At 42.4% G+C, this 25,025-nt stretch overlaps 1 protein-coding gene across 1 annotated transcript; it reads right to left on the minus strand.

Moving 5' to 3' along the window:
* Positions 1–370: 370 nt before the first annotated feature.
* Positions 371–24,661, minus strand: kif16bb (kinesin family member 16Bb). Its single transcript, XM_070978066.1, is given in 21 exon segments — positions 371–454; positions 1,344–3,404; positions 4,096–4,186; positions 5,015–5,188; positions 8,390–8,478; positions 10,892–10,974; positions 12,296–12,433; positions 12,513–12,564; positions 12,714–12,833; positions 18,873–18,932; positions 19,021–19,086; positions 19,173–19,348; positions 19,512–19,640; positions 20,093–20,261; positions 20,579–20,721; positions 20,815–20,930; positions 23,133–23,230; positions 24,012–24,128; positions 24,259–24,382; positions 24,468–24,530; positions 24,615–24,661. Coding segments are annotated over 21 exon segments (4,200 nt in total).
* Between the last annotated feature and the right edge of the window lie 364 nt (positions 24,662–25,025).

Raw genomic sequence — 25,025 nt, forward strand, 5'->3', positions numbered from 1 at the left:
CTTCATTCAAGGCCAAATCTCCATCCTTCATGCTGGAGCAGACAAGAGGTCTGATTGCACTATACTGTCCCTGTAATTTTCCATGCTGGATGGGGTCATTCAGTCAAGAAAAGGAGCAGACGGTGTTTGACTCTGACTCTTGAGATCTGAATCAGACTTGAGTTCTTTCCCAGAGATGCAGCATGATCAACCTATAAACTTAAAGCAGTTCTCATAGTGTGCAATGAACAAGTCTTGTCCTGGAGTCGATAGTGTTGACTGGCTCCAATGAGCAATTGTGCTGGTAGTAACTGTAGTGGTGGATCGCCTTGACCTCAGATACTAAGATATTTTTTCAGAGGTGATAACAGTGGAATACAGATTCAGAGTCCTAGATGGTGAGGAAGAGGCTGAAAGTGAGAAAGGAACCTATGCCAAAGCTGACATCACAGAGGAGGGGAGAGAGCAAGAAAGCCTGACGGAGATAATAGGAAGACAAAATATTAGACATTAGAGAAAGCAGTGAAATGCATCAGACTCTGAATTCTTTGTTTTCCCAAGTTAAAAACCTCGACTATAAGAGCTTATCTGTATTCTAAGTGATAAACAGAACTCCGGAGCAGCAGTGGATTTACATTCCTTTTATTTTCATAACACATTCAGACACATACATTTCAAAAGATCTATTTTTATATAAAATATTTGAAACTGGCAACAACTTGGCATCCATATATACAACTTAACTAAGCATGTGTGAAAAGTTTGTCAGACTGCTAATCTAAAACCCTTTAAAAATATGACAACACCCATGAAAGAAATGAAACTGATACAAACAAGGTTTTAATTTTCACTGTTGAACTTTTAAACCCCCAATTATTCAAAGCATCTCGCATTAAACTGACAACCTTTGAGAAAGATAATAATGGGGAGGTAGTGGTTAAAGAACAAAAACGAAAGAACAAAGGGATTCAAGTGTTTTACAGATAAAACCTTCAAGTGCTAAAGCCATGCAATATTAAAATGACAAAAATGTCTAGAAAACACGGAGAAACTTCAAAAATAGGTCATAGTTTTAACTGTCACTTAACAGTGAAGCTGTCCTTTGCACTGTCTGTTTGGGATGCACTTTTGCCATTGCTCCCTGTGAGTGAGAGTTTTCAAGCTGGGCTGTTCATTACTGGCTGTTCAGTCCTTGATCAGACATTTGACAAGTGATTAATCAGGCAGGCGGCCTCAGAGGAGCAACTGAAAGTTAATTTCCACACTTCTGTATGCGGAGATGAATTTGAAGCATGTGCAGGCGAGGTTGCTGCCTTAGTCACGCTTTCAGGGTGACCCCTGCCCCTCATATTTGCTAGGATTACATCCAGCCTGACAGCTCCCCGCTCATCTTCATCATGCACGAGCATGCAGCGCACATCTGAGCGCTGACGAAGAGTTAAGTCATGGAATTGGGGACGGCGGGGCATTGTGGTGACAGTGTGTGGAGCGGGGTGAAAGATAGCATCCTCCCACACCAAACCAAGGTGGGTACCAGTAAGCAAAAGCTGGGCCAGCGGCTCAGTACGGCTACTGGGTATGATGCACACCCCTACACATGTGTAGAGTAGTAGCTGCACCTCGCCCAGAGGGACTGTTTCTCGATCCATGTTACAATGAAGAAGATAAACCAGATCAGCAGTACTCTTCTGGAACTGGCTGCAAACCCTTAAACCAGCATCCAGCAACAGGTCAGGTACATAGGTCTGCCAGTCTAAAGACATCTTCATCAAGTCTCCGTGGAGCAGAGGGTGCTCAGAGACCCTGTTGTCCCCAGGACAGATGATACCAAGTATGTCCCAGCACAGCTCTTTGGTAAGCTTCTGGCTGTAGGTATATACACACAGGATGCTCTCCTCATTACTGCCCATCAAATGCAGACTGTTGCCTGCAAAGCCTATCTGCACCTCCTTCAGCTGCAACAAGGGGAGGTGATGAAACAAAGCCAGGTGCCCAGAGTCTGTGGTGAGGGTGTAGAGGCCAGTCTCTACCAGGATCAGGAGGGCTGGACGGAGCTCAGGTTGGCTGCATAAAGCAACATTCAGCCAATACAGAGCTATAATCTTCTGGAAGGTGAGCAGTGAGGTGGAGGTGACAGACTGTAAAGTGTTCATCAGATCTAGTAATGACACTGTTTGCAGGTTCAAAAGGGAATCGGGAAATTCTATCAGTGTTTGGCTAAAGATTTTAACATCTGTTTTGTTCTGCAGAGTCCAAGAGTTTTCTGATGCCTGATCTTCATCTTCAGGTACATGGGTAAGATCACTGATGTGTTTAATTGGCAACAGCTCTGTAATCAGTTTGTCTCCTTGTTTTGCATGAATACCAGCTATATCTTGCTCCTGTGCTAACCACAGATCTCTGACACTCTTATTTGTTATCCTGATATCTTTTGGGATTAGCGACACATTATCTGGTAATTCTTCTGCCTTGCTGAAGGTTTGTTTTGGTGTCAGCACTGGGATTTGTTTGGTGTCTGGATTAATGCAGCCTTGAATCATCTGAGCCGCCTCCTCAAGCTGAAGGTTTTCAGTTATCTCAAAATTAGTAAAAATGTGACTATCCTTGAACAGAGAGAAGACAAAGCTGCCTTTAACCATGGAGAAGACTTGGCTGTCCTTTACTACAGACACAACTTTACTTTCCCTGACAAGAGAGACAACATGACTTGACCAGCGGACCCCAACAGGCTGTAGTCCCTGTTCCCTGACTTGCTGCAGTACTGTAGGAGAGCTCCAAAGGAGACGTGCTGCATCCTGGACAATCCATGAAACTCTGCTGACCAAAGAGCGCAGCCCTGAGCTTTGAACTGCAGCTGCTGTGGTTTCTTTCACGCACACTCCTGGGATCTGCCTCAAACCTCCAGATTCATCCATCTCTTCACAGCCAAACTGGCCCTCGAAGGTGGTTTCTTCAGGTGGACAGAAGTCTGCCCGACTGCTGAGAGGCTTTTTGTTGAGTTGAGAATGAGCGCTGGTATGTGGGAGGATGGACATGGAGCTAGTTCCTCCGCGGCTGTGCAGGTGGGACATGCTGCCTAATGAGCTCCCACCAGAGCCAGGTCTCCCCTCGTAGCAGTCAGCCATGACACCTTGGATCTCATTAGCATTCCCCTCTGGCTTCGTGCCACATCCATCACCCGGGCCCAGGACACTTGTCTGCTGAAAGCTGGCATCCCCTGACCAAGTCTCCTCTCCCTTATAACTTGCAACTGCATCCCCACTAGGAGCGTTCCTCCACGGCGATTCAGACATGAGCCCTAGCTCTGATTTATGACACAAGTCCCTCTCCTGCTCCTGGTCATCCCTGGTGCTTACCCCACCCTGCAATGTGTCTCCATCCAAATCAAACCCAGTGTGAGGGACAGGATAATTTCCAGGTATGGCCTAGTTTGTATTGTGTAGGTGGATGAGAAAAGGAGAAACAAAGAGGAAATAAAACCCTGAAAGATTATATACAAAGTAACTGAAAAATCCAGTTGGTTCACTACAATATAAGGAACTGAAATAACCATTTTACCCAACCCCCTTTAAAACATATATTTATTTATGTATTCAATCATATTTGAATACATAAATACATGCCCAGGAAAATGGAATAAAGAATAACAAGGTACATATAGAAACAGATATAGCAAAAGCACTCTCATTGCAATATGCTTTGACAAAATGAGTGTCATTTTCTTTGAAACCCCTACAGGAAAGTGTAACAGGGTTTAAATATGTGCATAATAAACAAGCACAACAAGCCAAGGGAAAAAGTATTTCATGCCTCATAAAAATCTGTATTGGCTCTGGCTGGAGCGGGAGGGTAGGTATTGACATTTGCTCTGCTTTGCAAAGACAAAAGGGACTACTACTTCATTTGCACAGTGGCAATATTGTGCCTCGATAAACAAAAACTGCTGAACAAATTCTCACTGCACACTGTGTTTTAGCTTTATTAAATCTAAGACAAATTAAAAGTCATACTTGATTCCATGCGGAAACTATTCTTGACATATTGATTAAATTCTTATTCTCATTAATATTTAATAAAGAGTTTGATTTGCAACTGTAGAAAAGTGTGAATACATACTGTTGTGATGAGCGTCTCCACTGTGGCAGGGGTAAGACAGCTGCTTGGCGCTTTGGACTCAGCTGTCTCTGCAGTCAGCATTTCCCTCTGTCTGAAAAAAAGGATAGTGAAGATACAAAATGAAATAATACATTTCATAATCAGAAAACAAAAACATGTTTTGATACAAGGAGGCATGAGCACAATACAGCTGTGTTTATATGCTTCTACATACTGCCAGACTCTTTGTTTTCAATAGCAAATTGAATTATTTGCTGTGGTGTGACACTGGAGACTTCAAACTGTTTGCAAGCAAATGACGGGACTGCAATAACCCCCAAACCCCCCCCCCCCTTCAGAAAAACCATCCATTAGATTTGAAAAGCAAACAGCCCAAATGGCTGGATGGGATTAGAGACACTCTACTAGCTGTGAAATTAAATAGAATCTGTGCATGTTGATTTGAGGATTTACATACAATACTCAGCACTCCAGAGTGGGGAGCAGAAACCAAATATACAGCTCAGAATGATTTCTGACAGTAAACAGCGGCTTTGGCTGAGCTTTGTGTGTTGCTGCAGGTTGACGAGGGGGAAAGCGGGAGCACTAAAGCGTTGACAACATCAACAAGAGGAACACCAGCGCAGGTCCTCGATACGATTAAAGGATTTTTGCAGATCCTGAGGATCAGTACAGAGGATGTCCTGTACTCTGCAATGTTTGTCTACTCACATGAATAAATGGAGGAACACTGATCTGGGATCCCCAGTCTAACAACCTGACCACATTTTCTGGATACCACTTCTTTCAGTCACACTCATTGCTCACATGCAGAGGTTTACACTGTTCCTGCTGTGGAATGACTGAACAAAACTGGTGCACAAACAACAGACTCATTAACATCACCACAGAGAGCACAGTTCTCCTCCCACTAACTTACCCATTCCCAGTTTCTGCCATCTCTGCACCCTCTGCCTTCTCTTCTGCTCTCTGTTGATGGGGAGCCCCACCATTTCCCTTTGAAAGTCTTTTGATGTCTTGGTTGCATCTGTTCAAGCTTCCTTGGACCTGCTGCCAGTCCACCTCCTGCTGGTTGAGCTTCTCTTCCATCCTCCTAGCCATCACATCATACATGAACATCCAAACACACACAGATTTAATGAAGCAAGCACGTGATTCCACAAGTCCTGCATTCTTTTATATGCACCCTTTAACACATCTCATTCCATACTTTCAAACATTTCCAGTACACTTTGTTTCATGAAACTCCAACCCAGATATCTGAAAGATGAACCTGGGATGTTGACTGAAATGAACAGCTTAAAATGAAGTGACACACAAAAGAAAAATAAGCCTAACCTTTGGAGCTACATAGGTTAGGTAGGATTATTGTAGCTGCACTAAAGCCAGTGGTAGGAGACATTAAGTGGCACAGGAGCTCCCATGGTGATGGACATTAACCAGTTTAAAAACACCATTTCAGGACGTTGAAGGTCCTGAACAACAGCCTGTCAGTGGTCAGAGGAGGCAAAGAGGAAAGTTGCCACTTGACTCTCTGGCCAGAGATGGAGGGTACTGAGAGGGCTGTCAGATGTTAAGGTGGCCATTAAAAGCCACATGGGTCAAACATCAGCTGGCCTCCTCCATCACTGGGTGCTCTCAGAGTCCAGACTTGCTGGGTTTGAAAGAGCTTCATTCTACCTTGACTCCAACATACGGTCTCTGTTAACCAGTCCATTGAATAACATGAATCAAACACAGTGGGCCAGCTTCTTCAAGTGGGACTTGTGGACAGTCATGAATTCATGCGCAATACAAAAACATGTAACCTCGCCAGAAGACACAGCCAGACATATCCATATATTTTTTACACCTCATGCTTAGAGGCAAGGCTAGATGAAAAAAAAAAAAATAAAAAATCAGCATTCAGATGACATAAATGCATTTTAATATAACATACATTAAAAATCAGTGAATCAAAGATCTGGATGAATGCAGAAATGTGAAGTGTTCCCACTGAAAGGAGCAGGTCAGACTTTTTTGTTAATGCACTTAGCCTCTTCACTCCAAACTCTCAAGTGAGAAAGTGTGTGATCCAACTGATGTAGTCCATAACGAGCAGGTTGCTTTTGTTGCTATGGAGCACCCGCCTTCAAGCAACCGCAGGTCAGTTCATTGATATCTCGTGTCACTCCCAGAGCTGAACAGATATCCACAGCCACCGCTTGAATTCAAATTATTCGCTCTTACTTGCCACTGAGGATTATTTCAAAGATGATTGGGCAAACGGACAGATCAATTCTGTCCTTGCTGCAAGGGAGTATTTGCTATGAGAACAACAAGCAGAACAAGGTTGGAATACGTAACGAAGTAATGAGAGATGAAAAAGACATTTTCCTCACTGCCCGTCATCACTGCCTGAACAGATGATGGTTCATCTTGCCAGGTGAGAGGAGGTAAACAAGACAGAAAAACGAACATCAGTTGAAAGGTACCATTCTCTATTTTATGATGCATATCCAGCAAAAAATTGAAACCCACAGAGGAATCAAACGATCAGAGCATATTTTGCGATGTACCGTACTGCCACATTTGCCTCTGTGTATTGTACATTTTCTCTTCTGTAAAAAGCTGTTGACTGCTGATCTGCCATTAACACCTACAGACTTCAGTCAAGCCGCTTGATTCTCCGTCCACCACCGCCTCCTACGGACTTCCATTCTTCATCTTCCACCCACAAACCAAGCGCTTCTGATGCAGCAGAGGACAGCAGCTGCTGTACTCCGCTAATAGTAGCCTTGTAGTAATACTCTATGTACACGTGTGTCCACCTTTCCACATCCAGGCAGTGTCAGAAAGCAGTATGAATCACCTGAGTTGGAAGCACAGTGTTTTGGAGGGATACTGCACTGTGAGGGAAATTACATGTCAGACAACTCCACATGCTGTAAAACATCAGGGTTATCAAATCAGGAGAGTGTGGGGAGGGCTGGGGTCTCAAATTGCTCACGACTTCAGTAGGTGGTGAATCATGAGTGAGTGAATTGGATTTTGGGCCCTAATTCAATGAACATGAGGACACTGACGGATCAATGGCCTGTCGCACAGTTCCAAGGCAGTGGCAGGTATAAAGATCTGTCACATTAACATAATGTTTCTCACAGTTTGGTGGGCTGCAGCATTTAAAAGGTGAAGTTTGATTTAGGTGGGCTACGTCACTGGCACTGATGAAAGTATTAGAGCCCGCTGTTTAAAGCCACATCACATTGAGTTTTTAACGTGATTATGGCATATTAAATGATCTTGATGGCATGTTTCCAGTTAAGAGCTGGTGTATTCTATGTTTTCCTCTCAGTTCATAAATTATCTGTTACATCCTGGTTTCAGCTGATCTAAATCAACTTACCTGAATCAAACTTACCGGTTATGTTAGTAGTAGTTCAGTGTACACAAGGCCCCTTCTAAAAGTGCTTCATCTTTTATCTTAACTAGAATGTTTTTTTATATTAAAATGACAACCATCATACCTCCCCTTTTCATTTTCAGTATTTACTAAATATACCAACGGCCACATGCTAGGTTTCGACTCTGATACCAAAGTTTAGGAAAGCATTACATCTTCTGTTTACACTACAGAGACTTTAGCGCCAGTAGTAAATACACACTGGGACACTCGTATGCTGTCAACAAGTCACACAAGTGCCAAAAATCCCTGATAAAATGAGCAGAGGATGAGTCCTTCCAGGCATTTGGATTGAACTTGGCTAAATGTGGATTTGGAACTGGTACGGGAGGCTACTCGGGCCATGGCTGATGACATTTCACAAATACAGACAAGAAGGCAGATTGAGAAAGGCCTAATGTGAGACGGATCTGCTGGAAGTGTAGCGAAGCACAAGAGGAATGTCACTTCCAATCAGTGCCTTTTTTTTTTTTTTTTTTTTAAACAGAGCATTCTGGGAATCTTCTGGAAAACTGAACTTCAAATGCACTGCAGTGATTTTGGAAAAGTGACACAAGGCATTTCACTACCTACAGAACTGCAGGCCATTTTGGGACATGCCCTCGGTTGTAGGAGACAGGCCTGCTGTGATTTCCACTGGCTCAGCATGAAGCGCTTCAGAATGGCTTTCTGCATGTCCCCACCTCTCACCACAGAAATGCTGCCATGATTTATAGCTTTGATTTGGTCTACGTGCCAGATGAATGCTGCTCAATAAGCAGGCACATTGTGGAGATTGAGGTGGAGTGGGGTCAGTTATGCTTGGGTCACAGAGTGTAGAGAGCTGTAACGCAGTGCCTGAAGAAGTCTCACCCTGGATTTTGCAGCATCTTCTTGGACAGATTCTCAGTAGATTTCGACATGTCAGTCAAGGACAGGCTGACGGCAGATGGCAGCCCGTTCTGCAGACAACAAAATGAGACAGTGCTGTGAAACGAAAATCTGTCTGAGCTTTTAGAAATGACTGACAGCTGCCTACGGTAGGTTTACAATTATACAACGGTTTAATTATAGTACATACTGTATGTCATCAGTATTCATGACACAGACACACGAGAGGGGAGATTGAAGAGCTTTTCGAGACATTTTGAGAATTTCAGAATCTAATATCTGGTAAATCAAAGCTCTTCCAAAAATGAAATGTCATTTTCCCAAAATAAAAGGGTCACGCATTTCGCCTGGTGGGCAGCTGCAGTGTTCAACCTGGCCCATTATAGCAGTTTTTATAGCTTCATCTTCAGCACTGCTCTCTCCGAGGGTTTCCGCATTATCACTCTAAAACTAAGAGGGAACGTTAGACAATTTGTGACTATTTTAAAAACCACTTCTTTGCACAACAGTTCCACATTCTGAGCGAGCTGGCACATATTCAGACTGAACGAAATGTGTAACTCTTGAGACCTTCTCTCATTTGGAATCGGTGTTAAAAATGAATGGCAAAGGCTCTTCTTGGAACCACAGCGGGGCCTGGATGTCTGCACTTTACTTGGCTGTAATAATGTGCACTTTTCATAATGCAGAGAGCAGAAAGCTGTCAAAAAACAGAAGCGGAGCACAACATAAAACAAAGCACAGGAGGAAACACTGAAAGGGAACTCAATCTGAGTCTATTAACTGATCAAGTCATTTCCTTTTGTATTCTAAAATTGGTAGTCGACTAGAGCTTACTCTCAAAACACAGCGAATATGAATATCATAGCAATGTTATCAGATTATTTAATGATCAATGCTTGTTCATTGCTTATACGTTTCTAAAACATTTTCACCCCCTTGGGTTATTTCCATTTGTCCCTGACAAGCAATAAGCCACATGTCACAGGAGTTTTTCCACAGCAACTTTCACTCTGCCATAAATCTGTGAAGCACCGAGGCAACAGTATTTGTATGCACAGTGTCTCCCTTCTCAGGAATGGAAGCCTGCAGCTCTTTCAGCATCTATAGGACCCTTGCTTCATATGGCTCTTGTCACACAGTCTCTGTTTTTTTTAGAATGGTTGATCTGAGCAGCTTTAGACTGCCTGATCTAATCGCTCTTTTTGTGTCGTCTCTCAATTGGCAGATTTCAGTGAATTTGGCAGGATTTTTTTTGGACTTTCCTTTTGTCTTAATGATGTAGCTGTTGCCAAGACATTGATTAAGCAGCAGTTGCACCTTACAGATACTGTCTTATTTAACAAGAAATCACTTGTCCCTCTTCAACTGTGCACATTCTGCTTATACTGCAACGTCTGAAGACAAATGGCTGCAAAAGTGATGATTTAGGTGCAGCAATCTGTCTTTATTTAACAGAATTTTTCTTTCTTCTGTTGATCCATGTAATAAAATCCTAATTACATCAATGATTCAGTGTTGTAAAACAATAAATCATGGAAGTCAAAGGGTGAATGTTTTGCATAGGCACGTTTGTGGAAATGTACTCACATTAAATGTATTTCTCCATATCTCTGTGCAGATATAAGAGGCTTCAGAGTATTCTCTGGTTGAGATAAGCTACCACCAGCAGCACACACTCATACATTTGACACCACAACAAACTGCAGTAAAACTTTTCATTTCTAAGTTTAAACATTTGACATTTTCAGCCATTGTTTGTTAAATTTAAAAATGATCCAATCCTTCCAAGAGCATTGACCCTCATGGGATATTATTCTTACACCCACTCAGGTTTATGCAACTCAAACTTCTCAATAATGCTTAAACATTAACAAAATTATTGGAGAGAAATGCTGGTAGTGGTTTTCTCAGGAGAAAAGGGTGCATTCACACAATGCTTCTTTAAAAACACATGAAAAGCCAAGAGGGAGCTGTTGCAGGCAGGACGAAAAGCAGTCAGTTTTGAAAGCTGCTGCACCTGGCCTCCTTTCAGGCAGAGCAGAAAGCTTTTCTGAGGTTGAAAACAGTTCAACATTGTGGAGAGATTTTTCTTGATGTGCAGGTCCGCCACTTTTTTGTGAGCCAATTAATGAGAACCAAGAAGTAGAGTTTCATGCTAAACAGGCAAAAACAAGCAGTAGCAGCTGAAAAAGCAGGGCTGTAGTTCTTATTCTGATCAGAAAGAATCTGCATGGATCACACCGGTGGTGTTGTTGTGGCGTTTCTGATTTGGAGCGAAGTGTGAATGAGAGTTCAACCATGAGCAGTGTTTGCTGAAGGAAGCAGGTATTACAGCTGTAGTTATAGAAACAAGTGCATGATGCTGACTCGCTTTTACAAAATGAAATGCAGTAAAGGCAGCATCTTTTCTTTTTTTCTCCCTGTTTCACAGAAACAGCAGAATAGTATATGAACTGTTGTAGTTTGGCTGACTGTCTGTACCTGGCGTGTCTGTCTGAGCCGGGCAGCTTCAGCTGGGTGGTTAAATCGGAGGATGGTTCCTCTTCCTAGCTGTGTGATTGCACCTAGAGGGAGAAGGGGGACAAGGTAAAAGTTCACAAAAAAAAGTGGAAAATCACCAACTCGCTCATCAAATTAAACTTTAAAATTTAGCATAAATTCTGTGCAGATCACTGAATTAAGCATTACACTTGGAGACATACTGGCAGAGGCTAAATGCGATGTGTTTCTAGACAGATGCAAGTGACAGTAATGGTGCTGACACCTGGCAGACATCTGGGTGTCACAGTATCTATAATGCATGAATACGCTGAGGACCAAAAGATGTTGGCCATGGCAATCTTCCTGTCTGCACTAAACATGGGGAAACTTGACAAATGGCACAAGAGTTCTGCAACATTTTGCTCTGCTGAGGTAAAGTGAACAAATTGCCGTGAAGAACACAATCCCCAATGTGATTGGCAGTGGCCTAGACCAGGGGGATAATTTACCAGAGAAAATGCTCCAAGGAAACTTCAGAAGTCTTGTAAAGCTATAGAATTGAAGTGATATTAGAGTTTATATATCAGACTTGAGCTCATATGGACACATCCACAGATTTTCTCGAGGTCTCCTCCTCCTCTCTTGGCGCAACAAATACTAATCTTGCTACTACTAATGACTTCTGACGAGTGACAAAGCACCTGAGAGGGCAGCTGGTGATGGATTCCAGCTGCTGTTGGACTGAAAATTACTATCATTTGTTCAAGAAAATAGCTTCAGATGCGGCCGTTTCTGAAGGGGATATTGGATAAATTGAAATGGTTATAAAAGAGACTAGCGGAGCCGGGCCCTGCGCTGCCTGGTTCAGTCTGCAGTTTTTATCTCTGGAAAGCAAAGCAGTGTGGATGAGGAGGCAGTAAGCTCCCGGCCCCGGCAAGCAGGGTCTGCTCAGGGGGGCAGGAGTTTCAGCCTGGCTTGCTTCTGTCCTTTGAAAGGTTAATGCTGTGGCCCACTTCAAACCTGTCGCCCCTATCAACTCCATCTGCCAATTAAATGGAGGGCCTGGGGCTTTGTCTGGAGCTTTGTCCAGGGCCTCTCGCCCTTCAAAATGTTTAGTAAGAGAAATGGCATCTGCCCTGTAGAGAGCTGTGTTCACAATCTACTCATGCCCTGAGAGTGCTGCCGTGGGGAAGCCAGGGACATAAAGTGGATTTCATTTGCAGATGTGATGCAGTGATCTCATATAACTGCATTCAAAATGGATGAGAGCGTTATTGCCTGCCACTAGCCAAATAATTGTGAATCTGAGAGAGAAATCTTCATTATTACAGACATGCCTTGCTCCCTCCCCGCCATGCTCATTAAGGAATATCAGAAGCGTAGTAGCTTTGCAGAAATGCTTACCCTGAGTCAGCTGGCAGGGATCAGTTACCACGGAGCCATTGACTAAACACAGCGCACCATCCTGAGGGATCAGAGTCACGGTCCCAGCACGGTTCTCCAGCACACAGTGCTCAGCGAGGAGCCCAGGCCCATGAAGCACTGCAATACAATTAAATATGAAAGCATAAGTCCAATGGATAACAGCAGCAGGGAAAATAGTGTAGTAACCTTGACTCACCAATACCCTGACTGCATGATGCGTCATCACTCCCGATCAGGGTTCTGCCCTCCTGTAGTCAAGATTAAAAGGTCATGATACGATGTGCGAGCTGTTGTTGGACAAGCTGAGCAATTAAAGAAAGCGCTGGACCTTGGATGGTAATGATTTCTGGGGAAAAAGTAGAGACTGTATGAATTACATGAAAAATGATCTATTCACTTTCAAATAAAACAGGCTGACTCCAGTGCTGAGCAGGTCTTCATCAATCCCTATCAGATGAGGTAAGTGGCAATCCAGGACCACTCCACTCCCCTCCTTCCTCAGAGCCACGGTCTCCTCCTATAGGACACAAGAGAAAAGAAAAGAAAAGAAAAGAAAAGAAAAGAAAAAAAAACGCATTCAGTAGCCTGTAGCTGGAATGGCACACAATATGAAATAAAAATGCTGACAGACATTTAATGGCAACCAGCAGAAAACTGAATTCTTTATGACTGCTCTTCCTTGCCTGAAGGCCAAGTTGAATAGCGGCGCTCCAACCATGTGTCGCCATGAAGCAGCAGAGTGGCTAACGGCAAGAGAGACGCCATAAATCATTCAGATTATCGTGGCGAGAGTCAAACTGTACACTGTGCTCAGCGAGTGAAACAGACGCAGTGCCACCACACACAGACACGCACACACACACACACACACACACACACACACACACACACACACAAGTTGTATACCATGCATCATTGGCTTTATTAATACATAGCTACGAACACTGTATGTTGTTATTAAAATACTCCTGAGCTTGTAAAGTATGTCAACTTCAGATAACAGCAACAAACTTCAGCCCGTTCCATGTCATTTACAACGTGTCTGAAAGGAGGATGAATTCCTGTGCCTCATAGGCTCACATGAAGTGGAACGTATGCCTTGGCTTAACCGTAAAGCTACAGAACATGTCCTTTCATAATTCGTGCATTATTTGTTGAGGAAAGTGAATAACTGCAGTAAAGTGAGTCAGTAAAAGATCATTCCATAAGGGCATTCTCATTTCCCCGTCCTTAAATATTTGCATGTGTTTGCATAAATGCCAAATCTCAGATGCAAATGATGAAAAACACTTCAATATCCATATCGCACACATTGGCTATTGATCAGTATGGCGAAATATACACACACACACACACACACACAGACACACACACACACACACACACACACACACACACACACACACACACACACCTGCATCACAGCTCAAAGATTAAACAAAAATGAATGCATGGATACCATCTGCTTGTCCAGAAATCCCTGCTAAATGTGTATTTAATGGTGTTGCAGAGACGGTCTTCAGAGATGCGATAAGAAGTGGAGAAACTGATTTAATCCTTGAAAGCTATCTAAAGCACAGGAAGGGTACACTTCGACCTCTGATCTGCTCCATGCACCGCTTCACTGCCTGCACCAATTGCTGCTGAGGAAACGTGAAAGCATGTGTCACACCGCTTTACAGCATTTGTCTGTCAAGGGCTGATGTTCATTTAACTTTCATTTAGCCATTTAGTATTATTTCATTTCTAACTTGACTGGAAAAGGTGTGAGTTAAGCTTTAGGAAAAAGACAGAATGAGTTTCTTGGGCAGTTAATTTGCCAATTATTCAACAAGAAATGAAACACTTAGCCTTGGATAACCTGCTAGGTTCAACAGACACACTGAATTAAGCCATAAAACTTAACTCTAGGCAAATGTTTAAGGCCGCTAACCTTTTCCTCGCAGGGCAATGGCTGTGGTTCAATAACCAGAGTCTACCCTGGTATGAGTGGCCCTATCAGAAGTATTCTCCTGTTAAGCTGGTGGACTAATGCCTCACATTGCCATGGATTATCATAAGCACCTCCCCAAGAGGCAGAGCAGAAAATCTCACATATGGAGGATTCAGAGGCAACACTCTGCATAAACTAGTTTCTCCTCTCTTTCAACCTCCGCCTACTCTCTTTCGATAGACTGGGCCGTGAAGTGAGAGACGTGTCCACCTCGCTCATTGGCAGTTGTGAGACGGGAGAAATCCTTTCTTCTAATGAAGAAGGAGAGGCATCGACCCCAGCCCCTGCACTTAATTAAAAGGGATTCTTCACAGACTTCATTAGAGGTGAGGAGCAGCCTGGCAGATTAATGCCCTGTGTCACTTTTCTCAGACAACAGGAACAGATGAGATCCTCTTTATTTTCTCCTCACATACCAGAGAAAGTTGCTCTTCACCACACCCAGTCAGTCAGTCAGTCAGTCAGTCTGTGCATGTGCAACAAGAAAAAAAAAGGCCTGCTTTCAGACTGAGGCAGCTGGCGAACATACTGTAATTAACTGTGGCCTAGACCAGCAGCCAGGCTCGGGCAGCATTTAGGCTTCCATTAAAAGCCATCATCTGTGGTTGGGCAGAATTTTTAATGGATTTTTCTCAGCACTTTGACAGTTCAGGTTCCCGACTTGGTTAATATGCATTTCAAAACACTGCGATACTAGACCGACCAATCATTCTTTCCTGGCTGCCCATCAACCTTGTGAAGTGGAGCAACTTGCCAACAGAACAGATAAGCAGGTACTGGATCACAAACAAGAAAAAAACTTCTGCATCTGAGTTGCTGCGTTACAGTGAAAGGTTAATTTCCTTGAAAGAGCTGTATTTACATTCCACATTGGTGCTCTTTATGAGAGTTAAAATGAATAACGCTTAAAAAAGGCATGTTCATTAAGCCTTTTGTTTGTAGTGATTGGTCATATTCCATCAGACACAAAAAACAACTGGCATCGTATCAACAGTCCTTTCTGTTTCTTTCCCACCCCTTTATGTTATTTATGTGTCTTCAACATTAAAAAGGCAGAACCATAAAGATGTTGTTCTGGTTGTAATATGAATGTGCTGTGTAATTAATTTGATATACACTCCAGTCCACGGCATGCTGCCATGCATGCAACTTGTGGTTAAAAACTAAAACTAAAGGCACTCCTGGGTTCCGAATCAGTCAACAAATTCTCATGCTACGTGTCCCATTTCAACTCATGTCAGTTCACAGCTGTCATTCTGCACCATATATATATGCTGTTTCACAGGTTTTTATCATTTGTGTCATTCATTTGTTAAAGAGTGTGAAAATCCGCTGGATTGTTACCAATGTGTAAAGTACAGTTGACCAAGGAGATCGGCATGCATGAATGACTCCTAGGACACATGTGTTCACTGTCTGTTTCAGACCTGGCCAAATAATAACTAGTTTTCATGAATTATATTAAGAACATCCATCTAGTTTGGAGCCAAAATGCAAGCTGCCGTTATGAATACATAAAGGTCATGAAATGTTATAATGACTAACTATGATGTATAACTGCTGACAGTATGGGGTAAACTGACATTAAACAGAGCCCGGTTCAGAGTTTTGAAGGCTTAAGTTGTGTCTTTGTGCTGACTGTAGCGTGTTTGGGAAATACAAAGACTACTAGGATCAAAGAAACACTGTGGTTCATTTTAGTTAACTGAAATGGAGGTTCCTCCCACCATGCTGTGTTACAAGGGGACCTGAAAGGGTAGAACTCCTCACAAATTTGTGTGTGTGTGCGTGTACATATACTGTATATATAGCCTCGAGTAGAACAACATTTCACTTTACCCTCTTCCTGTTCTCTCAATCTGTTGCTGTCTCTGTCTGGAAAGAGGCTGCTGTGGAATCCATCTCATTAATTACTTTCTCTTTCCCACATGCCCTGTAACCAATCTGGGAAGCTGACGATGAATAACTTTGCATTCTAAATCTGCTTTGAATACAGAATTCAAAATTCTGTTTACACCGCTCTTGGTCAACTTGTCTCCTCACGGCCCGAGCAGAAATTTTCATCTCGCTCTCAGCAACGGCAGTAACTGAATTAAACACAAAATATATGAGTCTTGAGGACTGGGAGAAGACTGCTCTTAATTTGAAAAGCATGTGCTCGAGATAGTGCGCGTTCTCTATGGATAACACCCCAGACTACAGCACCAAGGCTGGATGATAGCACAACCGGCCTTTTTAAACACATGTTGAAGGCCATTTGTCAAAAAAAAAGACTTAAATAAATTCCACCAATGCAATTAGGCTGTTGTTTGTTCACTACGTGTGCTGAATTTTCAAACTGGGGCTGCATGAGCTTCTCTGTACTCAACTGAGCAAAGATGCCACCTGTAATGTCTGTGCAGCATTCCATGCAGGAATCCCACTTATCATTTTTCCACTCAGGCAGAATGCAAATGTGCAGGAAGACAAATGTCAAATCCATAAAGTCATTCGTCAAACACTTAGAGTTTCAGCTACACCAGTGCGCCTGCCGGTCACCAGTACGGTGGCCTTTTCGCCTCCGAGTCGCATTGTATCATGCATCATAACAGGTGCTTCTACACCGACGGGCACAGCTCTAAATAAGGCCGGGAGAGATGGATGGCGTGGCCTCTGCACATTAAGTCATCAGCGGTCGAACATACAAATAGATTTACAGCAGTGGAACTTGAATTAATATGCCGGACAGTCGAAAACGAAAGTGCCATATGTCAATAATCAAGACCTCTTAATTAGGAGCAGTGACAGCTGCTAATGAGTTCCACTCCACTGTCATGAATAAAGGGCTGTCGAGCCATTAATGTCACCTGCTCCAGAATTAGAATGTTAATTATATAACAGACATTCATGCGTGGGGTGTTCTAAATCTTTCCACAATGTCTTCTTAAATGTGTAGCTTCCCCAAAGCAATCTGACCTCTTACTCTGCTGTTCTGGTGCAGGATCACTGGTGGCTGCCACAAGCTGGAAATGCACAAATCTATTCAGACATCTTTCAAAGGCCATATAAACACGACAGTTTAAATCCATGCAAAACCTGCCATTGTGAGCATGTATGATGGAGACAAGTCACCTCACACTTTTCATGACTGGCACGCTTCACACTTCAATGCATAATGCAACAGGCTGCTTGGCTGAATGCGACGAGTCCCGAACAGATGACATTTGGTGTTATTTGGGAGGTTGGGCATAAATTCAACAGAGAAAAGTGTTCAGTGTAAACTGTGGGTTGGCAAACGGTGGTATTTTTCTGTTTCTGCAGCTTGGGGTCTTGCAAGGATGCTGCCACCCTGTCCCAGCCTCAGAGAAACCACATTGGGTTGAAGGAGAAGGCACGTCTGTTCTCTCTCTCTTCATCAGACTCCCCAAACACTGTCACACACAAACTTTGCGATCATTACAAGAACTCTGAGTTTGGATGCCATTTAAATCTAAATAGATGGAAAATTAAATTGAAATGCCAGGACGATTCTACCCACACTGCCCTTTCCACTCCATGAAGTGGCTGTGGCTGTTCACAAGACTTGCAGTGACACCTGCTGGTAGGATGTCTGTATTGCAAGAGGCAACTTCTGTCAAAACTGCCGGTGGGAGCTGGCTTTTGTTGATCGTTAGTGCTAAAATTAATAGAGCAAACCTTCACACTACGTTAGTCAGATGCCTTCTATTTTACTTATACATACATCCATCTGTACCAAGCTTCAAATGGCACCATCATTCTTCTCCAAATACGCTGCATATTGGACTTGAAAATGAAATACAAATTTGTTTTGACATGTTGCTAAATTGAAAATGGGGGCAGAGGCAAAAAGGTAGGCAGCGAAAACAAACAACAGTGCCTGACAAACTATTGTCTGTCTGGAAAAAACAAAGCTCCAAAGAACATAACTGAACAAGGGTAGCTCACATTTTATTCTGAAATGTTATGAAAAATCACTTTCAGAAGTCAAACTGCAGTGTTTTACTGCAAGTCATTGGCTGTCTTTTTATACTACCTGATTGAATGAAGGCCCTTCAACAAACTGATGACTGGAATGAAGCAATTCATCACGCAAGTCTCCCCAGTTACCGTGTGTTGTTCTCTAGCTCATGTCCAAGAATCGAACATACAGTGCCGGGTGTCTGTGACTCAAACTACCTGATGTTAAATTGGCCCCTGGATATTTACACAAGCGCTCAGTTGGCCTCTTTATCAATGTGTGGTAGGAATAGTTTATTTTCATTCTCCTTTTAACTCCTGCCTCTGAATAAAAGCATTGAGCAGAAGTGTGAATAAAGCAACCAGACACATGCAGGGCCATCTGGTGGGCTTAGTCATACATGTAAGGGACAAAGAAAAACAAAGAAATCGCAATTATATGAGTAGTTTAAAAAGTCCATGAGCGTGTTGATCTTTAAATGTTAAAACAATTTTTAAATCCCAACTTGTGCATCCTCTGTGCAATGGTGTATTTTTGTGGGGGGCAATGTGTGGTCTTTATACATTTACAGACGGTTTATACACATGAATGAATCACTGCTGTACCTGCAGAATACTCTGAGTCTCGCCCCATTTGCTGGTCCACTCTTTGGTCAGTGCTAGAACCTTGGGGAGAATAACAGAAATAGCAGGTGTATTATTTTCCGGAGAAAACATCAAAACAACAGATTTCCATTGACAGAGGATGACTCACCTTTTCCTCATTCTGATGCAGCTCCTCCTCTATCTTCACAGAGGAAGACAGCTCCCCACGGGAAACCTGGAGTAATCATGAACAGACAGAACATTGCTGAATAGACTGTCAACATACATATTGTATCCTTTATCTTGAAACACATGTGGGACCTGATTGGCTTCTTCGAGCAGTCTTCGGAGCCTGGTAACCTCGGCCTGCAGCTCTCTGATGACCTTCACAGTGCCGTCCTCATTGACCGTGGGAGAGTTCACTATGCTTTTAGCTCGGCTGGCGTAGCGCAAAGTGCTCAGGGTCTCACTGTAGTTCACATCAGCAGGAGAAACGGCTGCCATGCGGGGAGGAGTGTGCACATTGATGAGCAGTGGTGAGATAAAGCATGAAAAACAAATAAATTAGGTGGTTAACATCATCTCCTTGCATTTTCACTAACAGAAAAGAGTAAAAAGGGTGACTTTGTATTAGCAGAGTTCTGAGATTACTCTACATACTTGCTACCATAGTAGTCATAGAGTTTCCACCCAGGCTGTCTTTCAGTAGCCAGGTCAGCACAGAGTCTCTGTAAGGAATGAAGATCTGCTTCTTCTTTTTTGTTGACTGTCCTTCTATGCAAAGGTCAGCTGGGTGGTCACACAGAGAGAAAACACTGACTCAGAAACTGCCAAGTTCCAGTAACGTATGAAATGTTAAGCTCTACAGATCCATTTTGGGATCAAAAGGGTCACTGTCCAATATTAAATCCTGAAAAAGTGTTTTCACCAAGCCCTTCACTTTGCCAATACCCTCAATAAAATGAAATAGTGAATTTAATTACAGTCACAATTTTAGCAGAGGTCAGGTGATGAAAAACTATTTTGCAATGACGCCAAACAAATTGCTGCAAAACAGGAAAACTATAAAAGTAACCTGTACACTGTTTTATTTTGAAATAAGTGGAGTGATTCAACAGAAAACAATTAGCCCTCGTATAGAAAACAATCATTATCCACTATCTATTACTGAGATGTCTCGCTCGATGCTGGAGAAAGACGGAGAGTCACGATGTGCCAGTCATGCTGTAACTGCCATTTACCCAGAGCTGAGATCACATTGCCCAGGGTGACCAGGGATTTGTTAATGTTGGCACCTTCCTTCAGCCTTGTGCTGGTGGTGCGCGTGGCATTGGCTCTCTCGCTGCCCGCCAGGTCTACCAGGTGGATCTTACTCAGCGTTTCACGCGGCAACTCTGCGTCAAACCAGGCCTGTGGCATCCAAAAACATTACTGAGCCATCTTCTTGTAGTTCAAAAGAAGCAACATCACAGAGGAATACTTAGGCACATAGGCGGTATCACGACAAAAGTGCTACTTAAGATGGGAAAAAAATGAAAAAGCCTTTGAAGATGGAAAAAAAAACATGCTAAAAACCAACAGTGCACAAAACGGATAAACAAGGCTAATTGGAGTTCTTGAGGGATGGCCTTTACCAACATCCAACAAGTTTTCAGGGAAACTTTAAAAAAAATGTTTTCCACAATAAGACATGCCAGCAGGGACATATTTAAAGCACTGAAGTTCACCTGGGTGAAGCTGATGGTGAAGATGGCGTGGGAGCGGCTGCTGAAGTTATTCATGCCTGTGCTCGCTGTGACACGGTTGGCATTACCAAGAATGATCAGATCCTCCATGTCGCTGTGGTTGTGTACCAAGTGCTTGGACAGATCTACACATAAGTTGACATTTTTGTTCTGTATTAGATTTCTGTGTTTAATACAAACTCAGCTGAGATGGACACAGGGTGGAGAAGAAAACTTACTCTCTACATAGGGTCCGTCCATGGGGTGCTCTCGCACTCTTAAGCCTCCAACATCTGTGGGTGCACTTCTCTTTCTGAGAAGGTCCTGCACACGTTCATTATAGATCTCCAAATAGCTGGTACCAAGACAGAAACGCAAATGCAAAATCCAAGATTGCACACAAAGCCACAAAGCCACAAATTAATGAAGGGTTTCAGTGTTGATATATGAAGGGCAGAGCACCAAATGAGAACCAACAAGTTCCTATTCAGTCTTCTATGAAAAGAGATGCACAGCAGGTTTAAAGGCAAATTATTGTGAATACATTGCTCTGCTTGCTCTGGCAATGAATAAACAAACATATGCAAAATCGATTTCGGCAGAGCACAGAGCAGGGTCAATGCAGTGGGTGTGTGCAAGAGGCAAAAGGACTACTCTGAGTGGCTGATTCAAAAACAATGCAAGGCATGGAGCAATTAGGCTTTACGAGAGCATGACAGCAATGAAATGGCAGAAGACCATATCGTGTGGATGTAGCCATGCAGCTTGTTTTCTGCCAGAGGGTTGAGAAATCAAATGGGTTATAATATTAGATGGTTTGTAAAATTGCTAGAGGCAAAGCTGCCATTATTATGATAAGAAAACAGGGAGGATTATTAAGCCAATTACATAGGATTGCAACTATCCTCACCTCCCTATGAATACAAAATGTGTAATGTTTTACAGTGTTGACATGAGCATAAATTTTGTTGTGGATTTGGAACGTGAAAGTATTTTAAATAGTATCAGTAACAAATGTCATATCTTGTCTACTTGATGCAAATGTGTTTTTCATGTTGCTTGCAAGAAAAGGCATTTCAAGTAACACTGAATCTGAAACTTCAATTTCATCCACGATTACATCATTCTGCTGTGTTTAAACCAAAAAAAATTAAGTACAAAAGTATCATTTGTAAAAAGCCATTCCTCTTTCATTTCCCAGCTATTAAGGATTTCAAAAGAAAAGCCTGGTAGAACCATTCAAAAGGGGAAAAAAATCTAGCATTGAATTAAACCCGAATCATGTGCCAGCAGCACACATGATACCAAATGGCAAAATAATGGTTTCACAGTAGTCTGATAGGCTTAAAATCCTCTATTCTATCTCCCAGCATTATCGTTTAGGAGTACGGCTGGGACATGTAACCATGAAACAGATACTGTGATGAGACTAGATATCATCCAATTATTATTTGATTATAGTAATAAAGTCTTAATGTTGTCTTTTTATGGCTTTAAAGGACTGCATTACAGTTCAGTCCTACAGTTTTCTGACTAATGACTCTTCTAGCTGAATGAAATGAACAATCAATCTCTTTATCTGCTTGACCATCACATGTAAATTAACAATGAGACCATACCACTGGCCATTAGGTTGAATATTGCATGAAAGTGCCAAATATAACTGAAAGGGTTTTTTTTTTTTTTTCACAATTTTTTTAGGTGGTAAACTTTTCATCTTTAGCAGCTCTGTGAAATACAGTGGCCCTCAGGTCCAAAACACGTGAGAACAAAAAAAAAAAAAAAAACTGTGAGCAACTCCTCGTTAACTGGAAAAGGCATTATCTTTGTTGTTCCTTACTCTGACTGGAGGCCTGAGTCACTGTGGCTGGAAGTAACACGAGTTTTCTTCCCTGTGTGCACTCCTTGTGGGTGGTCACCATGCCTTTGGTTGCACTTATGAAAAGTACTGCAGCTTTGTGTGATTCTGAAATAATGATAGAGCTGAGAGCACACTGCTCAGGGTGACCTTACGGCTGTATTGAAGTGACAGTGCTGATGATGCCCCATCTCTGTGAAGCACTTCATGTTACACTGACCCTTCACATTTGTCAAATAAAGACAGATGTTCTGAGTTTTAAGTTGCTTGCTCTCTGCTTGCTCTCTGGCGACATCTTTATTCCACATGTACATTTTGATGGGGACATGTCTGACATTCTATTCATTCTTTTACAGATTTTACTCCACTATGATGAGTAAAATTGCTATAGGTGCTACAGTTTCAGTAGTAGTCATTTAACCCTTACATTATAAGATCTGTGATGGCAGTACATTAGCATTAGAAGTATTAGTTTAGGCCTGTAGCTCAAAGAGCATCACTTCAACAGAAGCAACAATCTGTTATCAGAATACTTTGCCAGTTCTAGCTTGTTGCCGAAAACTGACCTTTCACCCACTGCTGCTAGTTTACTTTTCCATAATCTTTTTGAATTTCTGAAAGTTTAATGATTGATCAAATGTGTGGGTGGTGGTCCTGCACCATGACACAAAGATAAGCATATGCACGACAGTCCCTTACCTGACCTCTGTACAGAATGACACGCCATCGCTCTTGCTTCTGTGAGATATCTCGCAGAACAAGCCTTCACAGATCCGTGGGATTAAACCTTTCTCATCCTGACACATTAAAAAGAGAAAATTGTGCATTTAGAACCTCAATTACAAAATGATGGTGTTACTCATAGTGTACTTTTAAATGACAATTTCATTTTGCTCCTATTATGTTCTCGTAATTTGGGTGTCTGTGCTATGCTGCGACCACAACTCAGCACACGCAAAGACTGCTGAACAACACAAACAACAGCTCATCTGATATGGAGTTGCTGAAGCATAAAAGCAATTCCACTTCGAGCTGCATGCCCTCTTGTTTTAATTACAAAGTAACAGATAGTAAGCATTAAGAGCCATATATAATTATATGGCATGTTGACAGCAGCTCTGCCGATGACCTTGCACAAGTCTCCTGGTAGACAAGCAGAAATCTCTCTGGTAATGTGAAATTTCCATTGCTGTGCAAGGTGAGGGGAGAAAAGCTGTGGGCTGCTGCCCTCATCACATTTTCTGATTAGTGGGGAGAAACATGGAGATAAATGGGGAAGGGAGGGACGTCTGATGAGGCTGCCATCAGTCAGTTTCTAATGTGGTGAGGAGTCAGTCTGCGTGCACCCTGGATTAGTACTACTGGGGTATTCTGCAAAGTAAGCTGTACAGCATGATCGTGAGGGCTGTGACTTCCTGGGTGTCCCTGATGATTGAGAGGCTAATTTACAAGGCAGGTGTGGTCCGTGAGTTGGACATTACCTACAAAAGTGTATAGAAATGCTATAGCTCAAGATAAATTAAAATGGAACAGTTAAACCTTCATTAAAGTTCCGAGAAAGCTGAGAGAAGGCCTTACCGCATGGCCTATCATGGTGTAAGATTTCCCTGAGCCCGTTTGGCCATAGGCAAACACGCAGGCATTGAAACCCTCAAACGCAGCTTTTAGGACATCAGAGCCCAAGTCCTGAAAGATCTAAAGCAGAAGAGAGAGCGTTAGTTTAAATATCAGGTGCAAAAAAGACTCTTTGACAAGAAACATGATTTTCACCTACAAAAAAGGGGTATGCATAAGGCTGAAACAGTAAATAAAAGAATACAGATACCCTCTCCTGGGATGCAAATGTGGGGCTTCCTCTGTCAGTCGAATCATATGAGAAGTCATAAGAAAAGATCTTCCCTGTGTCCTTCAGCTTGTCCCCTCCAGTAGTTGAAGGCTAGAGTTTCAAACACAGAGCCCACTCTTGATTAAAAAAAAAAAAAAAAACTTCATTAACTGCAGTACAGTGGCTTTTTAATTTCATGATCAAATACCTTATGAATAGATGTGCTGTTCCCCTTCATATGAAGTATCACCTTCGACTGAAGCTGCTTTTCTCTGTGGAAAAGTGAACTACAGTGATTTTTCTTTCTAAATTTTGGAAAGCTTGGAGAGAAAATAGAAAGCAATCATTCTCCCCACCTTTTGTTCAATGGACGGACTCGGACCGCCACTCGCACTGAAGCCATTATTAATCAGAAGCAGCCAGTTCTGTTTTCACCTGCTTTGAGAGAGAAGTCTGACATCCACTTGAACATCAATGTAGCGTTTCAAAGCTCATTATCACACCTGGAGCCTGTCCTCGTTTACTTGATGCGCTACATGGGCTATCCACTGCGGTGTGTTACGGAACCATATACGCAGTTTTATGTTTTATTGATTTTATTTTTTTCGTTATGCAGCTCTGGGAGAATATGATGATTTTGTCTCTTAATGTTGTGTTTGCACTCTGATCTTCTACAAGGATAAAATGCTGGCAGACGTTTCACGTTTTGTCAGTTTAACAATATAACTGGATAAATGTGAAGTATTTTGAGTTTGTAATCAATAAAC

This window comes from Chaetodon trifascialis, chromosome 13 (genome assembly GCF_039877785.1).
Source record: "Chaetodon trifascialis isolate fChaTrf1 chromosome 13, fChaTrf1.hap1, whole genome shotgun sequence".
Classification (NCBI taxonomy): domain Eukaryota; kingdom Metazoa; phylum Chordata; class Actinopteri; order Chaetodontiformes; family Chaetodontidae; genus Chaetodon; species Chaetodon trifascialis.